The sequence below is a fragment of the Oryza glaberrima genome, chromosome 6, assembly GCF_000147395.1.
Source record: "Oryza glaberrima chromosome 6, OglaRS2, whole genome shotgun sequence".
Taxonomy (NCBI): domain Eukaryota; kingdom Viridiplantae; phylum Streptophyta; class Magnoliopsida; order Poales; family Poaceae; genus Oryza; species Oryza glaberrima.
This window is the reverse complement of record NC_068331.1, coordinates 1620104-1641877: the sequence shown is the minus strand read 5'-3', so window position 1 is coordinate 1641877 and position 21774 is coordinate 1620104. Positions and strand designations below refer to the sequence as shown.

Genomic DNA, 21774 nt, shown 5'->3' with positions numbered 1-21774 from the left:
ATTTACAGCCAAATGTGACACTTTGTGCACCAATTCATTAATATTTCAGAGGACATTCAAAGAATTCAGAAAAGGAAATCATTCGGAGGAGCGCGTTTGGATTGGATTTTGGGCGCGGCGAATCTTGACGATATTTTGGACCTCGGCCCAACTCTCGACTTTTTGGGCCTGGGCTTAACTGGGCCGTGCGGAGGTGTGGATTTTTTTTTCTCCGAGACAGGGGCAAAAATGGAAAAAGAGAAAAAGGAGAGGGAGCTGTAGAGAAGAGAGAGAAGAGAGAGAGAGAGAGAGAGAGAGAGGCGACATCGCCGGCGGCGAGAGGCAGCGGGGATGAGCCGGAAGGAGGTGGTGGTGGCGGCGGCTGGAGGGGGCGCGGGTGCGGAATCGGGAGCGGAGGGATCTTCATCTGCGGGAAGCAGCGGCGGCGGCGGGGAGCTCGCGGAGGCGCTGGCGCGGCGGCGGCTGTACCGGGAGGTGACGCTGGCGCTGCGCACGGGGCTGCGCGACGCCAAGGCCGACTTTTCCTTCCTCCGCGCGCGGGGGCTCCGCAGCCTCCTCGGCTTCCTCCGCTCCACCGCCTCCGCCACCGACGACTCGCAGCTGCTCCTCTTCCGGCATTCCCAGTCTATCCCCGATCTCCAAGGTACAAACCGATTTTCCCATCCATTCCGGCGATCCAACGATAGGGCACCGGGTTGTTCTCGTGATTCTCATCCGGCGCCGTAATTGGAGCGACATTTGGTTGGCCTGATCTCTAATGCAATGCAATATCCAGTGGTGGTTAGAATGAAATCGATGAACATAGTTACTGTCTTGCCACAATCGGCACAAATTTAAGATGAGAGCATCGAGTAAACCTATTTGTTATTAGATGTAACATGTCAGTCAGAACACAAGATTCAGTATTAGGTGATAAGCGCTGATTGAGCTGGTTTAGTTTGGTGCTGCACAAAACTTGGTTCATTATAAATGAAACAAGTGGTCTTGGTGGTATGTGTTTATTATATCGATGCTAGTGCTTTCTACTTCTCTTCGGGATGCATTTATGGGGAGAGCTAACCTCATAACGGTACCTTGATAATCTCTTTCCGAGTTACGTATGTCAGTAAGCCAAGTAAAAGCTTATATTTGCTTTAGCCCATATTGAGGCTATCAACAAGAACTTGGAAAAATCACCCTACTAATGAATTGCAAGTTTAAAATGGATTATGTTGGACTTGCTTGTGGTCAAAATATGTATTTTGTATTGGATCTTCCTCAGTTGAATGATTGTTGTAGCATCTAGCATAGTTAGCTGAGTAATTCAGTAGAACAATATTACAGTGAGGTCTTTTTCCCCTGATTACAGTATAATTGTTTCCCTCAGGTTTGTAACTTGATCAAGAACTTGTGATGCTCATGCATTTTGTTGGATATACTTCTTGTATGTATACCTGAGAAAGGAGCAGGAACTGACGAGCTGGTGTTCTGTGACAGTTATTCCTGTTCTCTTTCAGAACTCATTGCATCAACCAAAGGAAGATCCTGTTGTGACCTTGGATCATATATTTGGAGTAGAACCAATGAAGATTACAAGCCCTCCAACAGATAATGAAATTGCTCTCGCTCTTAGAGTCTTGGAAGGATGTTGCCTTTTGTATAGCCGATGCACTGCTCTGGCACACAAGTACAAGGCTGTGAAGGTAATATCCAATTATCTGTAGTGCTTGCTTTGGTTTTCTAAGACATCTGTTTTATGCTTGATGGTTTAATTAGGCCATTCCCAACCCAAGACACTAGACATAGTTTCCATAAACTCCACATCATCAAGAAACTAGTACTAGACACTACTCTTCCAATGCAAACACCACTATTCCATACTTAAATTTAATGATACCTATCTCACATGATGTCTTGGATGTTGTGTAGAAACCATGTCTCATGCAAGACATGGTTTCCTTCTCTTTCCTCATTTATTTACTTGCCACATCATTTTTTATCCTAGGTGGCAGCTTATTTAATGCTATGGACACCATCCTAGTCATTGGGTTGGGAATGGCCTTATGTTTGTTAAATCATACCGGCTAGAAGTTTTTTTTTTTTGGTCTCACTCAGATGGTAATCTGTTGATCATGCAATTTATTTATCGCATAGCCGTAGCGTTAAATCGTTAGTTCTATATTGTATATCACTATCAAGAAGTTCCTGTTCTCTGTGGTTGCGGATTCTTTCTTCGAGCATAAATCATTGCTCAATATGGTACCATCTGCTCATGTGATTTTTGTCCTGTCCCATATATTCTTCGCTTGATTAGCTAAAACCTTTATTTTCTATAGGTAATCCTGAATATATTAGCTAACCGAGGTCCAGCTGAGCAAGGAGTGTGCTTGGACGCGCTGATATCGTTGATGTTGGATTCACCCCCCAATCAGATGGTGCTGTTACCTCTTTACCTAATTGTTATGATTCTATTAAAATCTTTTACATGTTAGTTTTTTTTCTATTACATTACTTAGGGTTAGTGTACAATTACTTGACATAAGAGAAATATAAACATCAGGTTTATTTCAGAACAAAATGAATAAGACTTACTCTTAGTTTGAAAGGACATTGAGCATTAAATAAGTTGACATAGTTTATTGTTTCTGTTTCCTATCATTTTTTGTGCTCTTCAGTTGGTCCAAGGCTCACATTGTATATAACTTCTTCCTTATCTAGGATTTCGAGGAATTCAGTGGACTTGAGAAGGTTGCAGAGCTTTTAAAGGATGTGCAAGTAGAAGAGCACATAAGGCACGTATTATTCCTTTAAGCATTTCTTTAGTCTGAATGCATAATCTGGCAGTTCAAACCAAATTTTACTCTCTCCCTCCCTGTTGAAGAAAACCAAATTTTACTCTTCATGTGTCTGATGGATTGATCTGTCCGTATCTCATCAATCAATTGGAAAAACAGAAAGTTAAACAAACGAGCCATGCAACCTACTAGCTTGGTGACAACATGCCCTCAAAACTATTGATATCTGAAGTTTTTAGCTGTTGACCTCTACTCCTAGTCTTTGTTTTAGCAAGGTTTGTGTGCTAACCTTAATATTACATCCTGACTTACTATGTGATATTAGCTTTACTGTTCTGGGGTCCTAATTTTGATGATCAAAATCTTGAGTCTATAACTCCACTACTAACAGAGTCAATTGCACATTTGTTTCTCCAAATTGTTTGTTCGTTTTTGGATTAACCTACTTTTGTTGAATGATGCTCTGATGCAGATTGAAATGTGGGGAGTTCCTACTATTGCTAATTGGGCATGTTTATGCGAAAGAAAACTCTCCCATACACGAACAAATGAGAATTTTGTTCGGCGAGCAGTGCGCATCACTGATATGGGCAGCAAGTCGGTTTGGCTCCACTCTCGACGTGGAGCAGAGGCAGATGGCCTTGCAAATACAAGCAAGGAGAGTTGTTGAATCCTTGGAGCCCTACTAAGACAAAGCACATCAATGCGTTCTTTTTGTCTTCCTGACAATGGTCTGATATCACTGATCCAAGCAATGTGCTTCATTTGCCTATAGCAAAGCTTTGTTGTCATATTTTCTGTGTAGAGCCATTCTTATGTTTCTGTATGTACAAACTTTGTTGAAAATATTCTATTAGTTCATTTTTGCAGAAAAGATGTTATTAGTTTCCATTCGAAAACCATGGACTAGGTTACGGTGGTAACTTAGGGCTTGTAGTGGTTCCCCATTTTGTAAACCGTGGGTTTATTACGAAATTTGCCTACAAATTGCCTTTTATGCTTCAACAGCAATATTGGCAACAGTTTCATTGAAACAGAGGAAATCCCCTCCAATTGGGAAATACTTAATATATTTTGTTGTTGTTGTTGGACGTACGTACATACGTACGCATGTGATTATGACAAGTTTAAATAAAAATGCTATGGCATGAAATTAGTTTCATAAATAAAACCGAATATATAAATATCGTGATAGTATATTTATTTGGTATTATGGATATTAATTATTTTTTTATAAAATTGGTTAAGTTAGAGAATTTTGACCAAGTACAAAAGCTACAAAACGTTAAACAACTTGCATTTTGAAATGGAGAGAGAACAAATTTGCCTTAGAGTGGCGAAGTGAGCGTTGCTTAACTGGTTAGGTTTCTTATGGTGGAGCTGGCCACTTAGATTCAAGTCCAAGACTTGACATAGGTGCCCGCATTTAAGACTAATTATTCTTTTAGTAATAGACGATGTACTCGCTACAAAACTTTCAGCAACTTGCATTTTGAAATAGAGGGAGTACAAATTTGCCTCAATAATGGTAAAGTGAGCGTTGCTCAATTGGTTAGGTCTTTTATGGTGGAATCAGCCCACTTAGGTTGAAGTCGTAGACTTACATGGCTACCCACATTTGCGACTAATTATTTTTTTAGTGATAGACGGTGTACCCGCCACTGACAGCGAGATGTTCATGATGACTTCGTCAATCTTAAGATATATCGGTCCAATCTTTGAAAGATATTTATAGAGGTTGGGTGTGCATGTGTTGTGAGCATATTTGTTTGTACTGTTGTATTTTTAAAAAATTGCCTCACAAATGATGTGAAGTTTTTTTTTTCAGTCCATTAGCCTAGCAGATTGGAGTATTATTCGGGCCATGAACGACCCAAGGCCCAAGAATGAGCCCATATCCATCTCGCCGACCAAATCCCTAACCCTATTCCCCCCCACCGAGCACGCGGCAGCCACACGCCCCCACGTCGCCGTCGTCCTCCTCCCTCCGCCGCGCCGTCGATCTCCCTCCCCTCCCGGGCCGCCGCCGCCGCGGCGTCCTCCACGCCGCCTGTTGTTCTTGCCTCCTTCCCCGACCGCCACTCTTCTTCAAGAGGTGGCCGTCCGTCGGCGGAGCAGCACGGGAAGTCGACGCCGCTAGCTCCGCCTCCCGTCGATCAGTCGGAGATGGAGCAGGTCAGTTTCTACCCAAGAAAAACATGAATTCGTGAGCCGAGCTAGTAGAGGCTGGATTGATTTCTTTCCCTCGAATTGAATTGTACTGAGCTTGTTTACCAAAAGAAGAAGAATTACCTTTTAGAGCAAGAATGCAAGATGATATGACATTAAAGGGTGTGCTTTCAAAGGATTCCTGAATTTTATGTATTAGTATTACTTACTGCTCCCAAAGTAATCGCTGCAGCGGTGCAGCCACTGTCATAAACAATCACAATCAATTGGTTTAAAACGACTATCTCTGTTCTGATGAAATCATAATCAATTGGTTGTGCAGGTTCGTGGTGTTGTGCTTCAAAGAAACACGCTGGTGATGTCTGCTGCATAGACAACACATGGAACCATCCGATCTAGTTGATGGATACAAGTTCGGTGATCAAACTACAAGCGATGTTCGTGTTTGCTTTAAACGGGCCGATGACCAGGCAGAATGGTTTTGCTGCCATTCATCTGTGCTTTCCGGAAATAGCAAGTATTTTGCAGACTGGCTTAGCAGAAATGACATTGGTTCAAACAACTGCATTGAGGTTGACTGTATAAGTGCTGACTATGAACATTATGTCAAGGTGTTGAAGTTAATATATCTTCCTGCAGAATCAATTATAGATTCTTTTGAATCTGTTAGGTCAGCGGTTGGCGTGCTTCGAGCGTCAACACTTCTCAAATGTGAGTTAATTACCAGAAGCTGCATTGAATACCTTGAAGCAGCTTCATGGGATGAAAAAGAGGAGGAAGAGATTTTGGAAGTAGCTCAGAGCCTTGGCTCAGAGGAAGCAGTAGCTCTGTTAGCCCGTCTTCAAGCCCCAAATGTTTCTGCTGTGAAGAATGTCTTCATCTCTGCCATTCGTTTTGCTACGTCCATGGAAAGTCCATCTCCTCCTTTCTTGGATGATCTCAAGACTTCTGCTCAGGAGCAAATTGACTTCATGCTCCATGAGGACGATGACACTGCTTTGGTTACAATGGATGAGGATGTGAGGTCTGTGGTGCGAGAAGGATTGAAAAAACTGTTCTCCACGCTTAAGATTGGACTAGATCTGTTGACCTCGGAGTATGAGCAATTGCCTGAACAGGCAGAACAAAGGGTTCTCTGTAGTTTAGCTGACATTGACTGGATGGCTAATGTCTTGACAAAGATTGAGATGATGAACGAGTTTGTCTCTGGTTGGTCAGAAATCTCTGGCTATGTTCTTTCAGTTGTTCAGGATAAGAAGTATAGCTCAGGATTGTGGCTTGTAAAAGCAAAACTTATTGAAGTGACTGGAAAGGCCTTTGATGCTGTTGGCTATGGCTCTGTGGTTTTCCCAGCATCATCCAGAGTTCATTTTCTGCGGATGTGGCTTCCATTCATGCAAACAACGAAGCGCTTGCTTGATGAAAAGTCGAAGGATGATGCGATTCCACAGATGGATGCAGACTTGTTTCAGAACATTGAGGGTGCAATAGTCTCATTGGTGTTAGCATTGCCATCAGGTGATCAGGCAGACATTCTTGGAGAGTGGATGAAGAATGCAGAGCAGTTCAGATATCCTGATCTCACTGAGGCATTTGAGGTGTGGTGTTACCGTAGTAAAACAGCAAAGAGGAGGCTAGTAGGAGGGCTAAACGGGAGTGGCAACCCCACAGTCAGCTTGTAACTTTGTAAGGCTACCATTAATTTTAATCTTTTGTTGTAGCCTATACAAGTCAGTGAAATCAGGTGGTTGGTACCAAGCAATATACCAACTAGATTTTCATTGTTGTATGTTGTAAAACAACTGCTCATGTGTAATACACTTGAGCTTTCTTGCAGTATGTTCATTACCCTTGTCCAAGTTCACTACTTCTTCCTGACCTGAGACATTTCGAAGCATAGTCCATGGAGCAACTAGGTTACTATTGGATATTTCGAAGCATAATTCTGATGGATTTTTTACTCTTTTGCATCATAAAACATGATAAGAGTTCATTAACTGACTGTACAATCAGGTCTGGTACACCCTCTGTTCCTGGAATTGTTATGCATGGATCCTGGGGATTCTTAAATTCTTAAACATTCTTTGGTTTAAATTTGCTACTAAAAAAAGAACTATTTTTTTCCCTTTATCATCCAATTGGTTTCTGTGTTGAATACAAGAAAGGCAGAAAGGTCCTTCTTTAGTATTCTTGTACAGGTTTAATGAAGTGGTCCGTCAGATAGGTTGGAAATTTTAGTTGGTAGAGATCATTGTCTTCATCAAACTGCTTGATTCAAATATTCAGACTAAATTATGATTTATCTCAACCCAGCTGCTCATGCATCATTAGTCACTTCATTCCTAATCAAACGAAACCATTTGGGATTTGGCACTTCTGCAAAAGCATCGCATTAATTAGTTGTCCCGTTGTGGCACAGGAATCTTCAGGGCTTTCTAGCTAATCTTCAACTGATTGCGGCCATCATGAGGATGATCTTCTGCTAATGATATCTTAAATCATTCCAAGCACTTGATTAAGTACATATATTAGGTTTAGCCATGTACTTATTGGTACAAAGTGCTTTCTTTAAGACAGAAGGAATGATTGATAGCAAATGTCCAGCTTAATTCTTCCAATCTCCTGATGTGTTTGGGGTAGCTAAAAGAAGCTTTCTTCATAGTGGAACATAAAGGAGATGATTAACAACTAGTTGGGGGTACCATGAGTCTTCTTAGTCCATCATTATTTAACCCTCTATTCAGAGTTAAGATTAACTGCTGGTTAGGATCATTATGAGGTCTTGTTGGTCAATTTTCTTCTAAGTGATTATTATTACCTAGTAATAGATAACTTGCATAATGTCATAAGTTATGCTTTCCAGCAAACAAACAGGTGAGTGATTCTATGGCTCTCTGTCCCCATTTAGCAAATTGACCTGTAGTGGAGCTTCAGTTGCAAGCATCTTTCACTTCATTTGTTGATTGGTATCTTTTTCCTTTCCTCGTGCATAATGTGATAAACAATTAGCAAACTGCTCCAATTGAGATTGGGAATGAACCTAAGTTCCCCTTTTTTCCTCTTCAATTACAGACAAACAATTTGATCATTTGATGGTAGGGCATGATTAGATGACGTGCAAACAGTGAAGTCCACTAATGCATGGGGCCAAAAGATGAGTATCTAGTACAATGGATCAAATAATTATACCTGGTAGTGGAGTTGAACATTTGCATCTAATCTAGTCTAATCTAGTCCAATCTAGTGTGGTTGATTGACATTGAAGAAGAACATGTGGCATACTGATCTTTGCAGGGCAGCTCAAAACACACTAACACATATTCTTCTTTTTTCAGTGAAGACTGCTCTTCTGTTTCACATTATAAGTTTTTAAATAAGTCATTTTTTTAGAAATTGTTGATTAACTATAATAGAAAAATATAGTAACATCTTCAATACAAAATTAGTTTCATTAAGGACATATTCATTTTGAGACATTTTCAACCTTACCAAATTTTGGTAAAGTTGTCAAAAAAGTGGCTACATTTAGTTTGCTACCAAATTTTGGTAACTAAATAAGAAATCCTACCAAAATTTTGGCAAGTTACCAAAATTTTGCCAAAATTTGGTAAGGTTTTTTCTGGCATCAAAGTGAACAGGCCCTAAATCTATCATTGAATATATTTTAATAGTATGTTTGTTTTGTGTTTAAAATTTTGCTATGTTTTTGTATAAACTAAATCAAACTTGAAAGAAGTCAAAACGTTTTATAACATGAAACATGATGCAGCATATATCATGATATTATACATATGGTGTAATTGTATGTATATATTTACATCTAGCATATTCTTATACATATCTAACATATTATCTTACATCTAAACTCAGATTACAGTATACATATACCATTATACTCTAGTGTTTTTACTCTCTGTAATTACTCCTCTAGTTTCTGAAACTGACAATCTAACTTGAATTTTCTTCCAGGCTCTGTGATGAATCTCTTTGAATTTGTCGGGCGTCGGCGATCAAAATTGGATTAATTTTTTTTCTTCTTCTGGTGATGATGAACTGAACTGATGATCTTGCTAGCTAGGCGAAAGCCAAGCCACGGTCTGCATTGGAGCTCTGAACCTGGAGCCTGAAGCTGCCGGCATGAACGCTCTCCTCCTTCTCCTCCGCAGCGACCTCGTCGGAGAATCTCCACAGCTTGGCGGCCTCGTCGGCGTTGGATCCCAGCCTCGACGGCGACGCCTCGTTGCAGTCGGCGAAGTACTTGCCGGACACTCCGGCCACCGCCGGGTGCACCGCCACGTAGCACGTCGTCGCCGCCGCCTGTTGATTATATATAGCATGAGCAAGACAGGATCAGAATTTAAGAAGAAACCAGGGTTGGAATTTCGGACTGTCCGATACGATATTATTTCGACCAAAATTTTTTATTTTCTTAATATTTTCATAAATTTTGGTAATATTTGTTTAAATTCAACTAAAATTTGTTTAAAATTTTGGAAATTTCGGTATTTCGATGAGGTCCAATCAAATTGGCTAAACCGAATGGTTTAACCCTGGAAGAAACATGGATCATCGAAGATTCAATTCAAAGCACCATTTTCAGTAAATTCTTGCCTACGAAATCCACTGATGAAACTGACCTGAGGGATCGTCTTGAGCAGCTTGGACGCCAGGAAGAAGACTGTATCTGCAGTTAAAATCATTTCTTGGGTAAATTTCTTACTTGGATGCTGGTAAATTTGTTGAAAAAATTGAAGAGGGATGAGAAGAATTACTGGTGACAAGGCCGTCGCGTTCTCGGATGAGCCGGGTCCTGACGATCCCAGGGTGGACGCAGTTTGCCGTCACGTTGGCTTTCATCTCCTGCTCAAGCCATTGATGGCAATTAGCTTAATCTAGAGCTAATTAATTAAGGTTAATTGCTTAATTTAGCACTGGCTATGCTTTGTCGTGTGATTAAGTCATGAGATCAGGGAAACTTTTTTTTTATGGAATGGATATCCCTTCTTTATTTTCTGTATGCGACCTAAATAATTATTATTTTTTTTGAAAACTGATAAGATGTGATAAATATACGTTGTATCGCCACTTCATAAATATCCGACCTAAAATTCAACTTCTACAACTCGTGAAAAAATAACAAATATAACCGAAATACTCTCTCCGTCTAAAAAATAAAATAACAAATCTAGGACTGGATCTGACATATTCTAGTACAACGAATCTGGAAAGAGGTATGTTCAGATTTGTAGTACTGGAAGAACAGAGGTATGTTCAAATTTCTAGTACTGGAAACACATCTAGTACTAGGTTAAAATTTATTATGTGACGCAGGGAGTATGTATGTGTGTATATACTAGTCTTAATTGATTTATGAGATCAGAGTGAATAATAATTACCTTGAGCCGATCCGCGAGTGCCCTCGTGTGGAGAACGTTGGCCAGCTTGGAGAGCGCGTAGGCTCTCGTCGGATCGTACGGTCTGCACAGGTGCATGATATCCAAAACGTGAATCTTAAAGCACGGATTAATATCTCCATCGTCTTTTTTTTGTCTTATTTTCTTTTGAGAAATTAAATTTAAGTGTGATGTGACAGGGATTTGTAACTAACTACGCACATCTTCCTGCGCGTGACGGCGTCGATGTAGCCGACGGCGTCGTCGCCGGCGAACCAGCTGTGGATTGTGGAGGAGACGTTGACGATGCGGCCCTCGACGTCGGTCGCCGCCGCCGTCTCCGCCATCTTCTCCATCAGCAGCTTCGTCAGCAGGAAGTGCCCTGAATTAATTATATCCAATCCATTAACGCGATAATTAGTTAGCACCGTAATTAATTAGCATCTTCGATAAACACTTAGCGTAATTAATTAAGTTTTGTTAATCGCATGCAACGTACGTACCCAAGTAGTTTGTGGCGAAGGTCATCTCGACGCCGTCGTCGGACAAGGCGAATCGGTCGGCGAACTTGCCGGCGTTGTTGCTGCATGAATTCATCGTGCATGGTGCCAAATTAATTAAAAAAGTACACACTTTAATTAAATTGTGATAAAACTAAAATTTAAAGTGTTGTATCATAAAAATATATTTCGCATTAATTAATTTTATCCCACAACTACGTATTAAGATAGCAAATTTATCATAATAAAACTATAGGTAAACTATTACGTTTATAGTTCCAACATAACGGTAGTAAAAGAGATTTAAAATAAAAAATCAATAGTTTTGTATTAACTTCAACATTGAATTTGTAGATTTGTAATACTTTAGTTTTATGATAGTTTAGTTAAAATATATGTAGTTTTATAAAATTTAGTCTAATTAAAAACACCTCATATATATTTAAACCAAACCAAACCAACCATGCAAATAATTCCTCTAGCTAGGCAATGTGCAATATTATTTGATGGTACTAATTAGCACCAACAATTAATTAGCATGATCGTGATTAGTGGGAGGAGTTGGTGATAATTAACAGTAGTACACGTACATGAGGAGGTTGAGAGGGAGGCCGAGCGCGAGGAATCGGGCGACGAAGCGGCGCACGGAGGCGAGCGAGCTGAGGTCCAGCGGCATCACCACCACGTCGCCGGCGGCGGCGGGGCACTCGGCGAGCAGCCGCGCCCGCGCCTCCGCCGCCGCCTTGAGGCTCCTCGCCGGCAGCACCAGCCTCGCCCCTCGCTTCGCCAGCACCCTCGCCGTCTCCGCCCCTATCCCCGACGTCGCCCCGGTGATGATGGCGGTGATGTGGCGGAGGTCGGAGCAGGCCGCGGTGGCGTCCTCCGCGGTGGCGCGCGACCCGAAGCCGCTCGCCCCCGCCGTGCCGGCCAGGTATCTCAGCGAGGTCAGCATGGCTAAGCCAAGCTAGCTTAATTATGGTTAAGCTAAGCTAAGCTATGGCGGTGATGAGTTGGCGCGAGATCGAAGAGAAGTCGTCGCATCTCGTCGGAGAAGAAGATGAGCTGAGCTGGGTATAAATAGTGAGTGAGTGAGTACAGTTGCACTGGAAAGCCATGAGCTTTACATAATATAATCATGTTGTTATTAGGAAATAACTAAGCTGATTTAAGCTTTTAATTAATTGGAAGAAGAGGGGGTACAGTTTATTTTCGTTAATTTTTAGCTGATTTTGTGCGTGTCAGTCAGTGTGTGAGTGAGCTGTGAGCATCAGATCGATCGACCCAATTAATTAATTGGTGATACCTTAGTTTTAATCATCTGTAGTATTCATCTTTCCTTTGCTTAACACTAGCTTTCCAGTAGAGACAAAAGTAGTACAAATCTAAGTCATCTTCTTCCTCGGTTCTTCCTCATCATCTCCTCGTTTTTTTTAAAAAAAATTCCTCTCTTTAATTTGGAACCTTTCCATCGGTCATCACACACATGTCATCACCATTGATGCGCTTGCACACACGAGAGATACTAATTAACAAGGAACATATCATATACACATAAACTTTCCGTGCACACTTCGTACACACCAATTAGCAAATATCATAGAAAATTCTAGAAAAAATTAGACACATATTTCTAATAGTGTTGTACCCACTGTGAAATCTTATCTCAAATTCATTATATTTTAGCCGTAACAAAATTCTAACAGATTTTTACCCTAAAAATTGTTAGATTTTTCACTTTTTTTACGGCTAAAATATAATGAATTTGAATATGAGATTTTGCAGATATGTGTAATATTATATTAGGAGTATGTGTCTAATTTTTTCTAGAATTTGTGACATTTGTAATTGGTATGTACGGAGTGTGCATGGGAAGCTTGTGTGCATATATATATATATATATATATATATATATATATATATATATATATATATATATATATATATATATATATATATATATATATATATATATATATATTCCCAATTAACACATTGCAATTTGAAATTAGTACTAATTAATTAGCTCTCCATCGATGCAGGTCGCTCTCATGCTTGTCGCTGAATGCGAAGGCGAGATCATGCAGGAATGGGCGAACGATTCATGGCTGCATGTACATGCCTCTAAACACAAGGTGTTGATAGCTATATGTTCGTCTTGGATCGTGCAGCTTATCTGTAAGCGCTATCGAAGATGACACTATGTATGACTAATACAACAAGGATGTGAAATTGTTCCTTGGCTTCATCTGAAGATTTTCTACCCTGATGCATATGTGAAACTACTTGCATTGACCGGTAGTGGACTTTAATAATGTCTTTCTCCCTCTGTCCTAAAAGTGTAACATTTTTTAAGAGATTGTAGGGTATTAGGGAAAGGGGTAGAAAATTTTGTTTGTCTTATTAAGATATGTAATGTGTAGGCTCGAATTATAATAAAGCCAAAAGAAGCGCGTGGTGGCAAAAATTATCTTTTATATGTCCTACCCCTGTCAAAAAAAAACCCCAATTTTAAGTATGAATGTGCTCTTTTTTTTTTTTGAAACGGAGAGGGGTAGGTTGCTATCGATCTAAGACAAAATTTGAACTCTAGACTTTTTATATTTGGAGATGGAAGAAGTAGTATATTGGCTAACACGTAGTCTTTTGTTCTACTAGAAGAACTTTAGCGCAAGTTCTATCTCTGGTTGTTTTGTTGTTTCAATTTTCTTGGCTAGAGGAAAATTTAATTTTAAGGCTTACTCATCGTAGTTTATTTTTTCAATATTAAAAATTTAGATATAAGAGTTTTACTTATAATTTCTTTCCGTTTGTTAGTTGATTTTTTTACAGTTTATTAGCTGTAGATCAAACTAGCTAAGTTTTCCTATTAATACTCTGAATGGTAAGTTGGTGATCCCAGCATGAATTATTTCTACTAGCTTGCCATAAAAGCTGGGTCCATCTGGGCCACCTTTCAAAAAATTTTTTTGAATGAACTTAAAAAAACCTTTGATAAGGTCTTATTCTAAACAAAGATTTATAATATTGTAAATTAATATTCAACAGAAGTATAGATATACAGTAAGATTTTTACACTTTCACCGGTCATTTTCCTCCTTCATGGTTCATATATTAATCTGGCAAATTAAAGCTCTAATATATGATATATTTACGTATATTAGTTTGAGAATTAAATTAATCAAGAATTGAAAACCGTTTGAAACTTGAAACAATGTTAACAATTATTGGGAGTTTCTGAATATAAAAAGGAAATACATCCAAACTGAAGGAGCTGTTATCAGTTAGTTAGTAGTGGGAGAAGTGGGCTTGATAATTTGTAAACTTGTATATGAATATAGTGGGTGTTTGCAGATCAAATCAAGCTTGCAATAGGCCAATGGTGGTGGGTGGGGAGCAATTAGCTAAGCTAGCTCCAAGATTGGGAGCAAAGAGGAGTAGGTCACATTTGCCCCAAAAAAACATAATAATAATTTGGCAATTTGGCATTGCTCTAAAACAAAACCAAACAGAGGAGGAAAAGAAGGGGGAAAGGAGGATGTGATGGAGATGGGAGCTAATGAATAGTGGCTATAGTGGTAATCCGTATCCGATGATGGATTTTATGAGCATTACTTTTGTATGTGCGTGGTTTGCACAGCTAACAAAAATAATTAGAGCAAGATGTACCATGCGTAGATGCGTATTAGTTGAATTAGTAGTTTTCTGTGTGGTTCCTCTTTCTTATTTCCCACAAATTATAGGTGACACTAGCATATATAGACATAAAAAAGCTAGATAAATAAAATAAATAGAAATAACGTATGAGCGACCGTGATTAATTAGCATCATGATCTTATACTGCTTTTCTCTCATGCAAGCCCCTTTTACTTTAGATTATTTAGTTGATTATTACATGAATTATCTACATGATTATAGAAATAAATTAAATATATTGATAAATAAACTTAACAAATAGTTTAAAATAAGTGATCTAAAATAATACCGTAGAAGAATAAGAGAATGTTTTTTTAAGTGTGGAGGTTTCAATAATCCAAGTAATCACGAAGTGACTTGTGACAAGTTTCTGTATACATTGCAGGAGATCAGCTTCCCATTTCCCTTTGTCTTGTGAGTTGTGACTACTTTTGGCTGGAAGGTCCCAGGAAGATCCTCGATCTTTGACGCAAAAATATTCTTGGAACACCTATAAGCGATAGATCTTGCAATCATTGTAACAGTATATAAAGAGCTTTGCAAATTGTGCTTATTTTTTAGTGGTCTCCCCTTAAAACAAGTTGGATGTAGCAACAACTTTGAATTGGTTGTGTGAAAGAATTGCATCTATTACATTCTTTACAGAGGGCTATATCTGATTATTCTGATAATTAGACACATGCATTTCAGTTATGTTCTTGTTGGGTTCCAAGAAAACAAAAAATCACTACTGATAATCTATGTCAGTATTCAGTAGTGTACACAATTTTGATTTTTGAAGAACACCAGAAAGGTCTGGTAAGGTGTCAACTTGATGGATTCTCTCTGTGTGCAATAATTTGCTTAACTTTTGTTCTCATGTTGTTACTATGCTAAGGCCTTGTTTAGTTCCTAATTTTTTTTTCAAAACCGTCACATCGAATCTTTATACATATATATGGAGAATTAAATATAGATAAAAATAAAAACTAATTGCACAGTTTGCATGGAAATCGCGAGACGATTCTTTTAAGTGTAATTAGATCATGATTAGTCATAAGTGCTACAATAACCTATATGTGCTAATGACGAATTAATTAGGCTTAATAAATTTGTCTCATGGTTTCCAGACAAGTTATGAAATTAGTTTTTTCATTTGCGTCCGAAAACCCCTTCCGACATCCAGTCAAACGTTCGATGTGACACCCAAAAAATTTCTTTTCGCGAACTAAACAAACTCTAAAGCCATGAAAGAAACAAAATATACAAAATTTTGCCATGAGCCCATGGGTCATGGGTGGCTGTTAAACAATTCAGCAAGATAGAGCTGCATCAGCTGTGAAGGTGATGCCCATTTTGGCTACAAATGGTTGTTGCAATCATCGCTCAATCCTAGCTCCTTGTTTAGAGTTTAATAATTAAACTTTTCTCTCTTCTTTTTTTTATTTATTGTAGGGAATAGAAAATGATCCTACTATACGAGCACCAACTCAAACATGCTAGATGGAGAAAACTATCGGTATACATGGTACCTAATTTTTGACATGAAATTCTGATAGAATGAAATGCATAGTCATTACTTATTTTTATTTTCTTTACATGGTATCGGCTAATGGTGAGCTAATGATCATGCATAAGTGCATAACTTCTGCCCATCTAGATTCATGCAAATATGCAAACCACAATACGCACCTGAACAATAAATCTAGATGCAACAATAAAAACGGAGTGGACGTCCAAATCTATGCAGAATACTGGTCGGAAGAGTAATATTGGTTTTGGTCAATCAATATTGCCTTGTCACATACTCACATTATTGCCTTGTCACATCCTTTCAGTCTTGTTGCTAAATACAGGCATCCACTCTTGGCTTCTCCGATTACTTAATCTGATCGTATCAGCGAAAAACAATTAAGAAGCACACTTATTGCAACATATAGAGGAAAAAGAAAATTAGTGGGAAAAGAAACATGTACTTTGAAAGGCAAATTGCAATCCCCCAGGATAGGGGATTCCATTAGATTTTCCTTTCCTGGTGTCACCTGCTCTTCCAACATGCACACAGCCCAATGGGCAAATGATCCAGGTGACGATAACTGTATCTTAATCCTGCCCCACAAGCCACTAATTAGCACAGTTCGTTCCAAACCAAATCAGTTCTTGTTTTGCTCAGAGAATAATAGTAATATGCTCACTCTATATCTCCAAGATTCTTCCTTGATGCATGCAGGTTTGTTGTTTGGACCATTGTATCATGTACTCACTTGAACACGCGCGCCACATACTTGTACCTTTCTTGGCACAACAATACAATACTTTGATACCTTTGGCTTGTCTTTTTGGTTAGGATGATCAAGAGCATAGTGTAATGTAATGTAATGAAATGCAAAAGAGGGTTTGGCGCGTGCACTGACCGAAAGCACATTCTCTGCCACGAAGAACTACCAATGGATCAGCTCGAATCCTCACCGATAGCAACTAGATAGGTGGCCAAGTCAAACGCACTGATGAACTTATGGGTTCCAACTTTCCAACACCCTGCAAAACCATAGATTAAGCCTTAATGATGAGTGACTATACAAAGGTGATGCTTAATTGTTTTCAAGTGAAAGGCATGGGAAGATGATGAAGGCTATCTTAATTAGACTCTCAGCAAACACTTCACACACTAAAGTTGGTGAAGGCATAGTCAATATAGCAAAGGTGTATGAATGAGAGACTGAAGACATGTGAAGTATCAATTGTTCAAGTACCTGATTGCCTATCTTACTAACTTGCAAATTTGCAATTAGTAACAAATACATATGCTTTTAATTGTTTTTAATGTATTATATCAATCTGAAAGAAACCCAACAAAGATGATAATATGGTGATATTTGCAACCTCATCCCTGATTGGTGTTCCACTTTGCAAAATATGATGCCAACATGTATCTTGGATGACAAAAGAAAATAAAGTTATAAAATCATTCAGTATGAACTTGTGAGCATGTGCTCTCTCAATCTCTGTACTTGCAAATGATTGAAGATGACAAAAAAGTTTCCTTGAATTGCTTGTTTACACCACATGAATTCAGATCCTTATCGAAATGCATCCAGAAATCCAGTGATCTACATGTTGATGCATAAGACTGTTGATACTGCTATAAATTGTTTCATGGATATAACCTGAGAAGAAGAAAATCACTTCTTTTACAACAGCAATAATGTTGGCTTACCATCGCAAATTAAATTGTGCCAACTGATAAACAGCTCGTTGATGGATTGAAAAATGAATCGACTGTTCACTCAGATAAGAGCAGGCACCAATTGTTTAGACGCAAACATAGATTTTTTTTTTTTATATAAAGGATGGGCAGACCCATGAAGATCATCATGCAAGCAGGTTGAACACTGCAAATTGGATTAGCTGGTTACAAAGTAAGGATAGAAGTGACCATCAATTGGCGCAAAGAGAAAACCCAGGTTGAAAAGGTTGACAATTGTGCAACTGGAAAGTGAGCAGGGTGAAGGGCAAGCATATTTGTCAGGTAAATAAGTTATCCAGGTCACATCCAGATATGATAAGACACTAATAAGATAAAATTCATAATAGATTAAGCAACAGTTTCATGCAATTTTTATAAGGCAAATAAAATAAGATATGGTAGTTCAAACTGCATCCCATTTACAAGCCATAAGTACTATATAGATTCTCCGAAAACGGATGCTGTAACAAATATGCAGTGTGGTATGGCCCAAAATTGTGACACTTAAGCGAGAAAAGTAAAGTACTTGGCAAAAGAAAGGAACCTATATTACGCAAACAATACAATCAGGTCAGTGGGCTGCCAACAACATAATGCAAGTTGAACATACTGAAATTGCTGTTGTAGTGAGAAAATTTGAATATATTATTGTGCACAAGCATTTGATATGCGCAATAGAGAAGTCATAATAAGGCATAAGCATCTCACAGAATGATGATGCAGCTCATGTAGCATCTGCAAATCTAGACTTCCTCTAAGCTTGTATTGCAGAGTTAACTATTTTTTTCAGTGCGCCTGGCTTTGCAGTTTGCCACATTGACATTCAGTAAGATCAAAGAACAACACTGAAAAAAGAATACATGCAAAGGCATTTTACTTTGTTGAACTGGAAGCAGTAAGTAAGATACTCCTCAAACGACTTACAAATGATATTATATCAAAGATATGCTTTTCAAGCTTCATACCAGGTGAAAAATAATTGATTCATTGATATGCACTAAAGTGGATACAGTGATAGTACAACAGGGTGACTGACCAGTCAGTTTTCTGATCAACGTATAGAGAAAAGAACAACCTGAAGTTGCTCCTCTGGTAAAGAACAGACAAGGAAAAAAGAAAAATCAAAGTTTTGATCCAGCAACGTCCTCCAACAAAAGAAATGCAAGCCAAAATCTTGTGCCGTGCTATCAAAACTCCGGCAATCCAGTGTAGAACCTCTCTATCAAATACAACCTCCATCTGAATCAATCACGCAGAATCAAGCTAAAAAAGGGATTGATCACAAGACGAATAACCATCCACGCTTGTAAAACACGAGCGTGCCCACGGTCACCGTCGACCAAACCGCAACGATCCACCGCGCCGCGAGCAATGCAGCCTCCTTCATGGCAACCGACCACCCAACAAGCCAGTTCAGCTCCTCCACGCCCTCAAAGTAATCTTTTCCTTGCACTCGCCACAATGCCAGCAGCGAGAGCACGAGCAGTGGCGGCGCGACGAGCTGCGTGGCCACGGCGCAGAGATGGTGGTTGTGCAGGAACACCTTGGCGCGGCCGTACTCCGTGTCCGGCGAGCGGCTGACGTGCAGCCGCTGGTACCAGCAGAAGACGGCCTCGTTGAGATACATCTGCACGGCCGCCCGCGAGGCCAGCAGCTGCAGCCCCGCCGCGGCGGCGAGCAGCTTCACCTCAAGCTCCGGGCTGTCCAGGAACCCGCAGCATTGGAGGATCGACGCCGCGGAGGAGATGAGGACGGCGAGGTAGAGGAGCAGGCGCGCGGGCGCGGACGACGCGAGCACGGCGAGCCCAGAGCGGGGCTGGTCGGTGCCGAGCCAGAACGAGCGCGCGAAACGCGTGGCGGGGAGCGCGGCGAGCGACGCGAGCGCGCCGGCGAACGGGCTGGACGAGAGCAGCGTGGCGACGAGCAGCGCGCCGAGCGCGGCGGCGAGGTAGGCGGGGCGCGGGGACGGGAGCATCACGAGGCGCAGCAGCGCGACGAAGAGGAACACGACGGGCGGGAGCGGCGCGAGCGGGGCGGCCGCGCCGGCGGCGGAGGCCGGGAGCAGCAGCGCCGGTGGCAGCAGCGCGAGCGGGAGGAGGAGCGCGAGGTGGAAGTCGGCGAAGCGCGGGCGCGTGGCGAGCGTGGCGTGGGAGAGGCGGAGGCGGTAGAGCTGCGCGGAGTTGGACCCCTCGTCGAACGGAGACGCCGCCGCCTTGCCACCACCACCACCACCGCGTTGCTGCTTGGGGTTCCCGGATCCAGCGGCGGCGCCGGGCGGGCGGAGGACGGCGCGAGGGGTGGAGGAGGGGACAGCGTCCGGGTGGATGTAGGTGTGGAGGGCGTAGAGGAGGAGGGAGGGGAGGTGGAGGAGGTGGGCGACGGCGGCGAGCGCGAGTGCGGCGACGGCGTAGAGGAGAGACGGCGGGACGGGGACGGGGACGGGGAGGAGGAGGAGCACGGCCATCGCCGGCGGCGAGTGGGTAGATCGCCGGAGTTGAGGGTGGAGTGGATCTGAAGGAGGCGAGTGGAGGTGGTTGGGAGATGGGCTTTTCTGCTTCGAATCTGGGCTGGTTTGGACGGCTTGGATTCTTCCCTGCTTGCCTTGTTTGTATTTTGCATGGGATCTAGTACACTATATTTGTTGGGATTTGCTAGATTTCCTGAAAAAAACTGTACACTTTTGGGTCACCTAAAATTGCACATTACTAAATCTAAATTGCAGATAAAATAATATAAAAATGTCATTAGAGAATAAATACAAGCACGATAAATGCGAAAATGAGACGTCTACAATAGTAATTTTGTTGATGCCAAGGCAAGAAGATAGACAAACAGTACGGTATGTCTTAGTATACATGGGCTCCATCGGTTGCCTAACTAGTTAAAGTTAAAAGTTAAAATTTAAATTTTCAAACTTAATTTTGAAGTTAATTTTAATTTATTTTCAATATAGTTTCCTTTTCAGCATTAGTTTTTAAGTCGCTAAAAACGCATATATAAAAGTTTTATCTCTAAATTAATTTTTATTTTCTAATAAAATATTTTGACTTACTAGGGAATATGTGTAACCGATGAGGCCGTGTATTTGTTGGGATTTGCTATATTTCCTTAAAGTTTTTAGATTTTTTTTAGTCTCCTAAAATTGTACGTACGTAGATTGATAAATCTAAATTGCAGACAAATGAGATACAAATGTAATTATAGAAGACAAACTTGGCATGTCATTATAGAAGATACTACCCACTTATATATTTTATATAAATATATACAAACGTGATAAATGAAGCGTCTATATATAGGAGAAGTTTTGTTGATGCAAAGGCTAGAAGATAAGAGACAAACAGTACGGGAAGCTATTGAATGTGGATCGAGGACATCTCTAATGTGAGTGGCATGCTTATACTTTACTTAACTTGGTACGGCTAATTATTTAATTATTAGTGGTAGACAAATATACTTGTGGTGGCATCATTAATCTCGGAATAAAACAGCCTAATCTTTTTGAGGTGTAGATGTGCATGTTTTTTAAAAAAAATAAGAAAAATGTGTGTATTTATATGAGTGTATATATTTGTAGCGCGTTTTGTAAATAAAAAAAATCAAACATATATATAAGAACTATATTTTATCTCTCATATTATTGTGTGAGTAATAACAAGTAGTACTAACAACTAACAACCCAATCCGGTCTCTTGGTTCGTGACATGGGCCTGATCTTTTCTTTGAGAAAGAGGACGCTGTGGGCCTGATCTGAGTCCTCGTTATATAGTTTTCTTGGGCCTCGTTTTGATGGCCCATCATGCTAGCCCAATCAAAGTAAGAAAATGGTCTAAAAACTCCCACGTCCCCCAGTACTTTTTGCTTCAACTTGCTCGTCCCTTGCATTCCATGAAGATTCCTCCGTAGCAACTCGTTAATAGGATATTAATCCTGCAACTGTAGATTAACCTTTCAGATACGAGAGGACAACGGACTGTTCACATATAATAATTTGATAAAAGCTAACCATCCATAATTAA

General features: G+C 40.3%; 4 protein-coding genes across 4 annotated transcripts; 2 read left to right on the top strand and 2 right to left on the bottom strand.

Moving 5' to 3' along the window:
* Positions 1 to 236: 236 nt before the first annotated feature.
* Positions 237 to 3648, top strand: LOC127775580 (uncharacterized). Its single transcript, XM_052301839.1, has 5 exons — positions 237 to 643; positions 1477 to 1682; positions 2316 to 2414; positions 2698 to 2771; positions 3247 to 3648. The coding sequence occupies exons 1-5, from the start codon at positions 331 to 333 to the stop codon at positions 3461 to 3463; spliced, it is 909 nt and encodes a 302-aa protein (XP_052157799.1). The 5' UTR covers positions 237 to 330; the 3' UTR covers positions 3464 to 3648.
* A 1022-nt stretch (positions 3649 to 4670) lies between these two features.
* On the top strand, positions 4671 to 6784 carry LOC127775501 (BTB/POZ domain-containing protein At3g05675-like). Its single transcript, XM_052301750.1, has 2 exons — positions 4671 to 4949; positions 5266 to 6784. Exon 2 carries the CDS (start codon positions 5324 to 5326, stop codon positions 6623 to 6625), a length of 1302 nt encoding a protein of 433 aa, XP_052157710.1. The 5' UTR covers positions 4671 to 4949; positions 5266 to 5323; the 3' UTR covers positions 6626 to 6784.
* Positions 6785 to 8687: 1903 nt separating this feature from the next.
* LOC127775804 (short-chain dehydrogenase TIC 32 B, chloroplastic-like) lies at positions 8688 to 11900 on the bottom strand. Its single transcript, XM_052302105.1, has 7 exons — positions 11427 to 11900; positions 10840 to 10919; positions 10559 to 10718; positions 10340 to 10421; positions 9716 to 9803; positions 9581 to 9627; positions 8688 to 9260 (listed from the first exon to the last, which is right to left on the bottom strand). Exons 1-7 carry the CDS (start codon positions 11786 to 11788, stop codon positions 9018 to 9020), a joined length of 1062 nt encoding a protein of 353 aa, XP_052158065.1. The 5' UTR covers positions 11789 to 11900; the 3' UTR covers positions 8688 to 9017.
* Positions 11901 to 18685: 6785 nt separating this feature from the next.
* Positions 18686 to 20320, bottom strand: LOC127777256 (uncharacterized). The gene has a single exon (XM_052303826.1). The coding sequence runs from the start codon at positions 20217 to 20219 to the stop codon at positions 19035 to 19037; it is 1185 nt and encodes a 394-aa protein (XP_052159786.1). The 5' UTR covers positions 20220 to 20320; the 3' UTR covers positions 18686 to 19034.
* Between the last annotated feature and the right edge of the window lie 1454 nt (positions 20321 to 21774).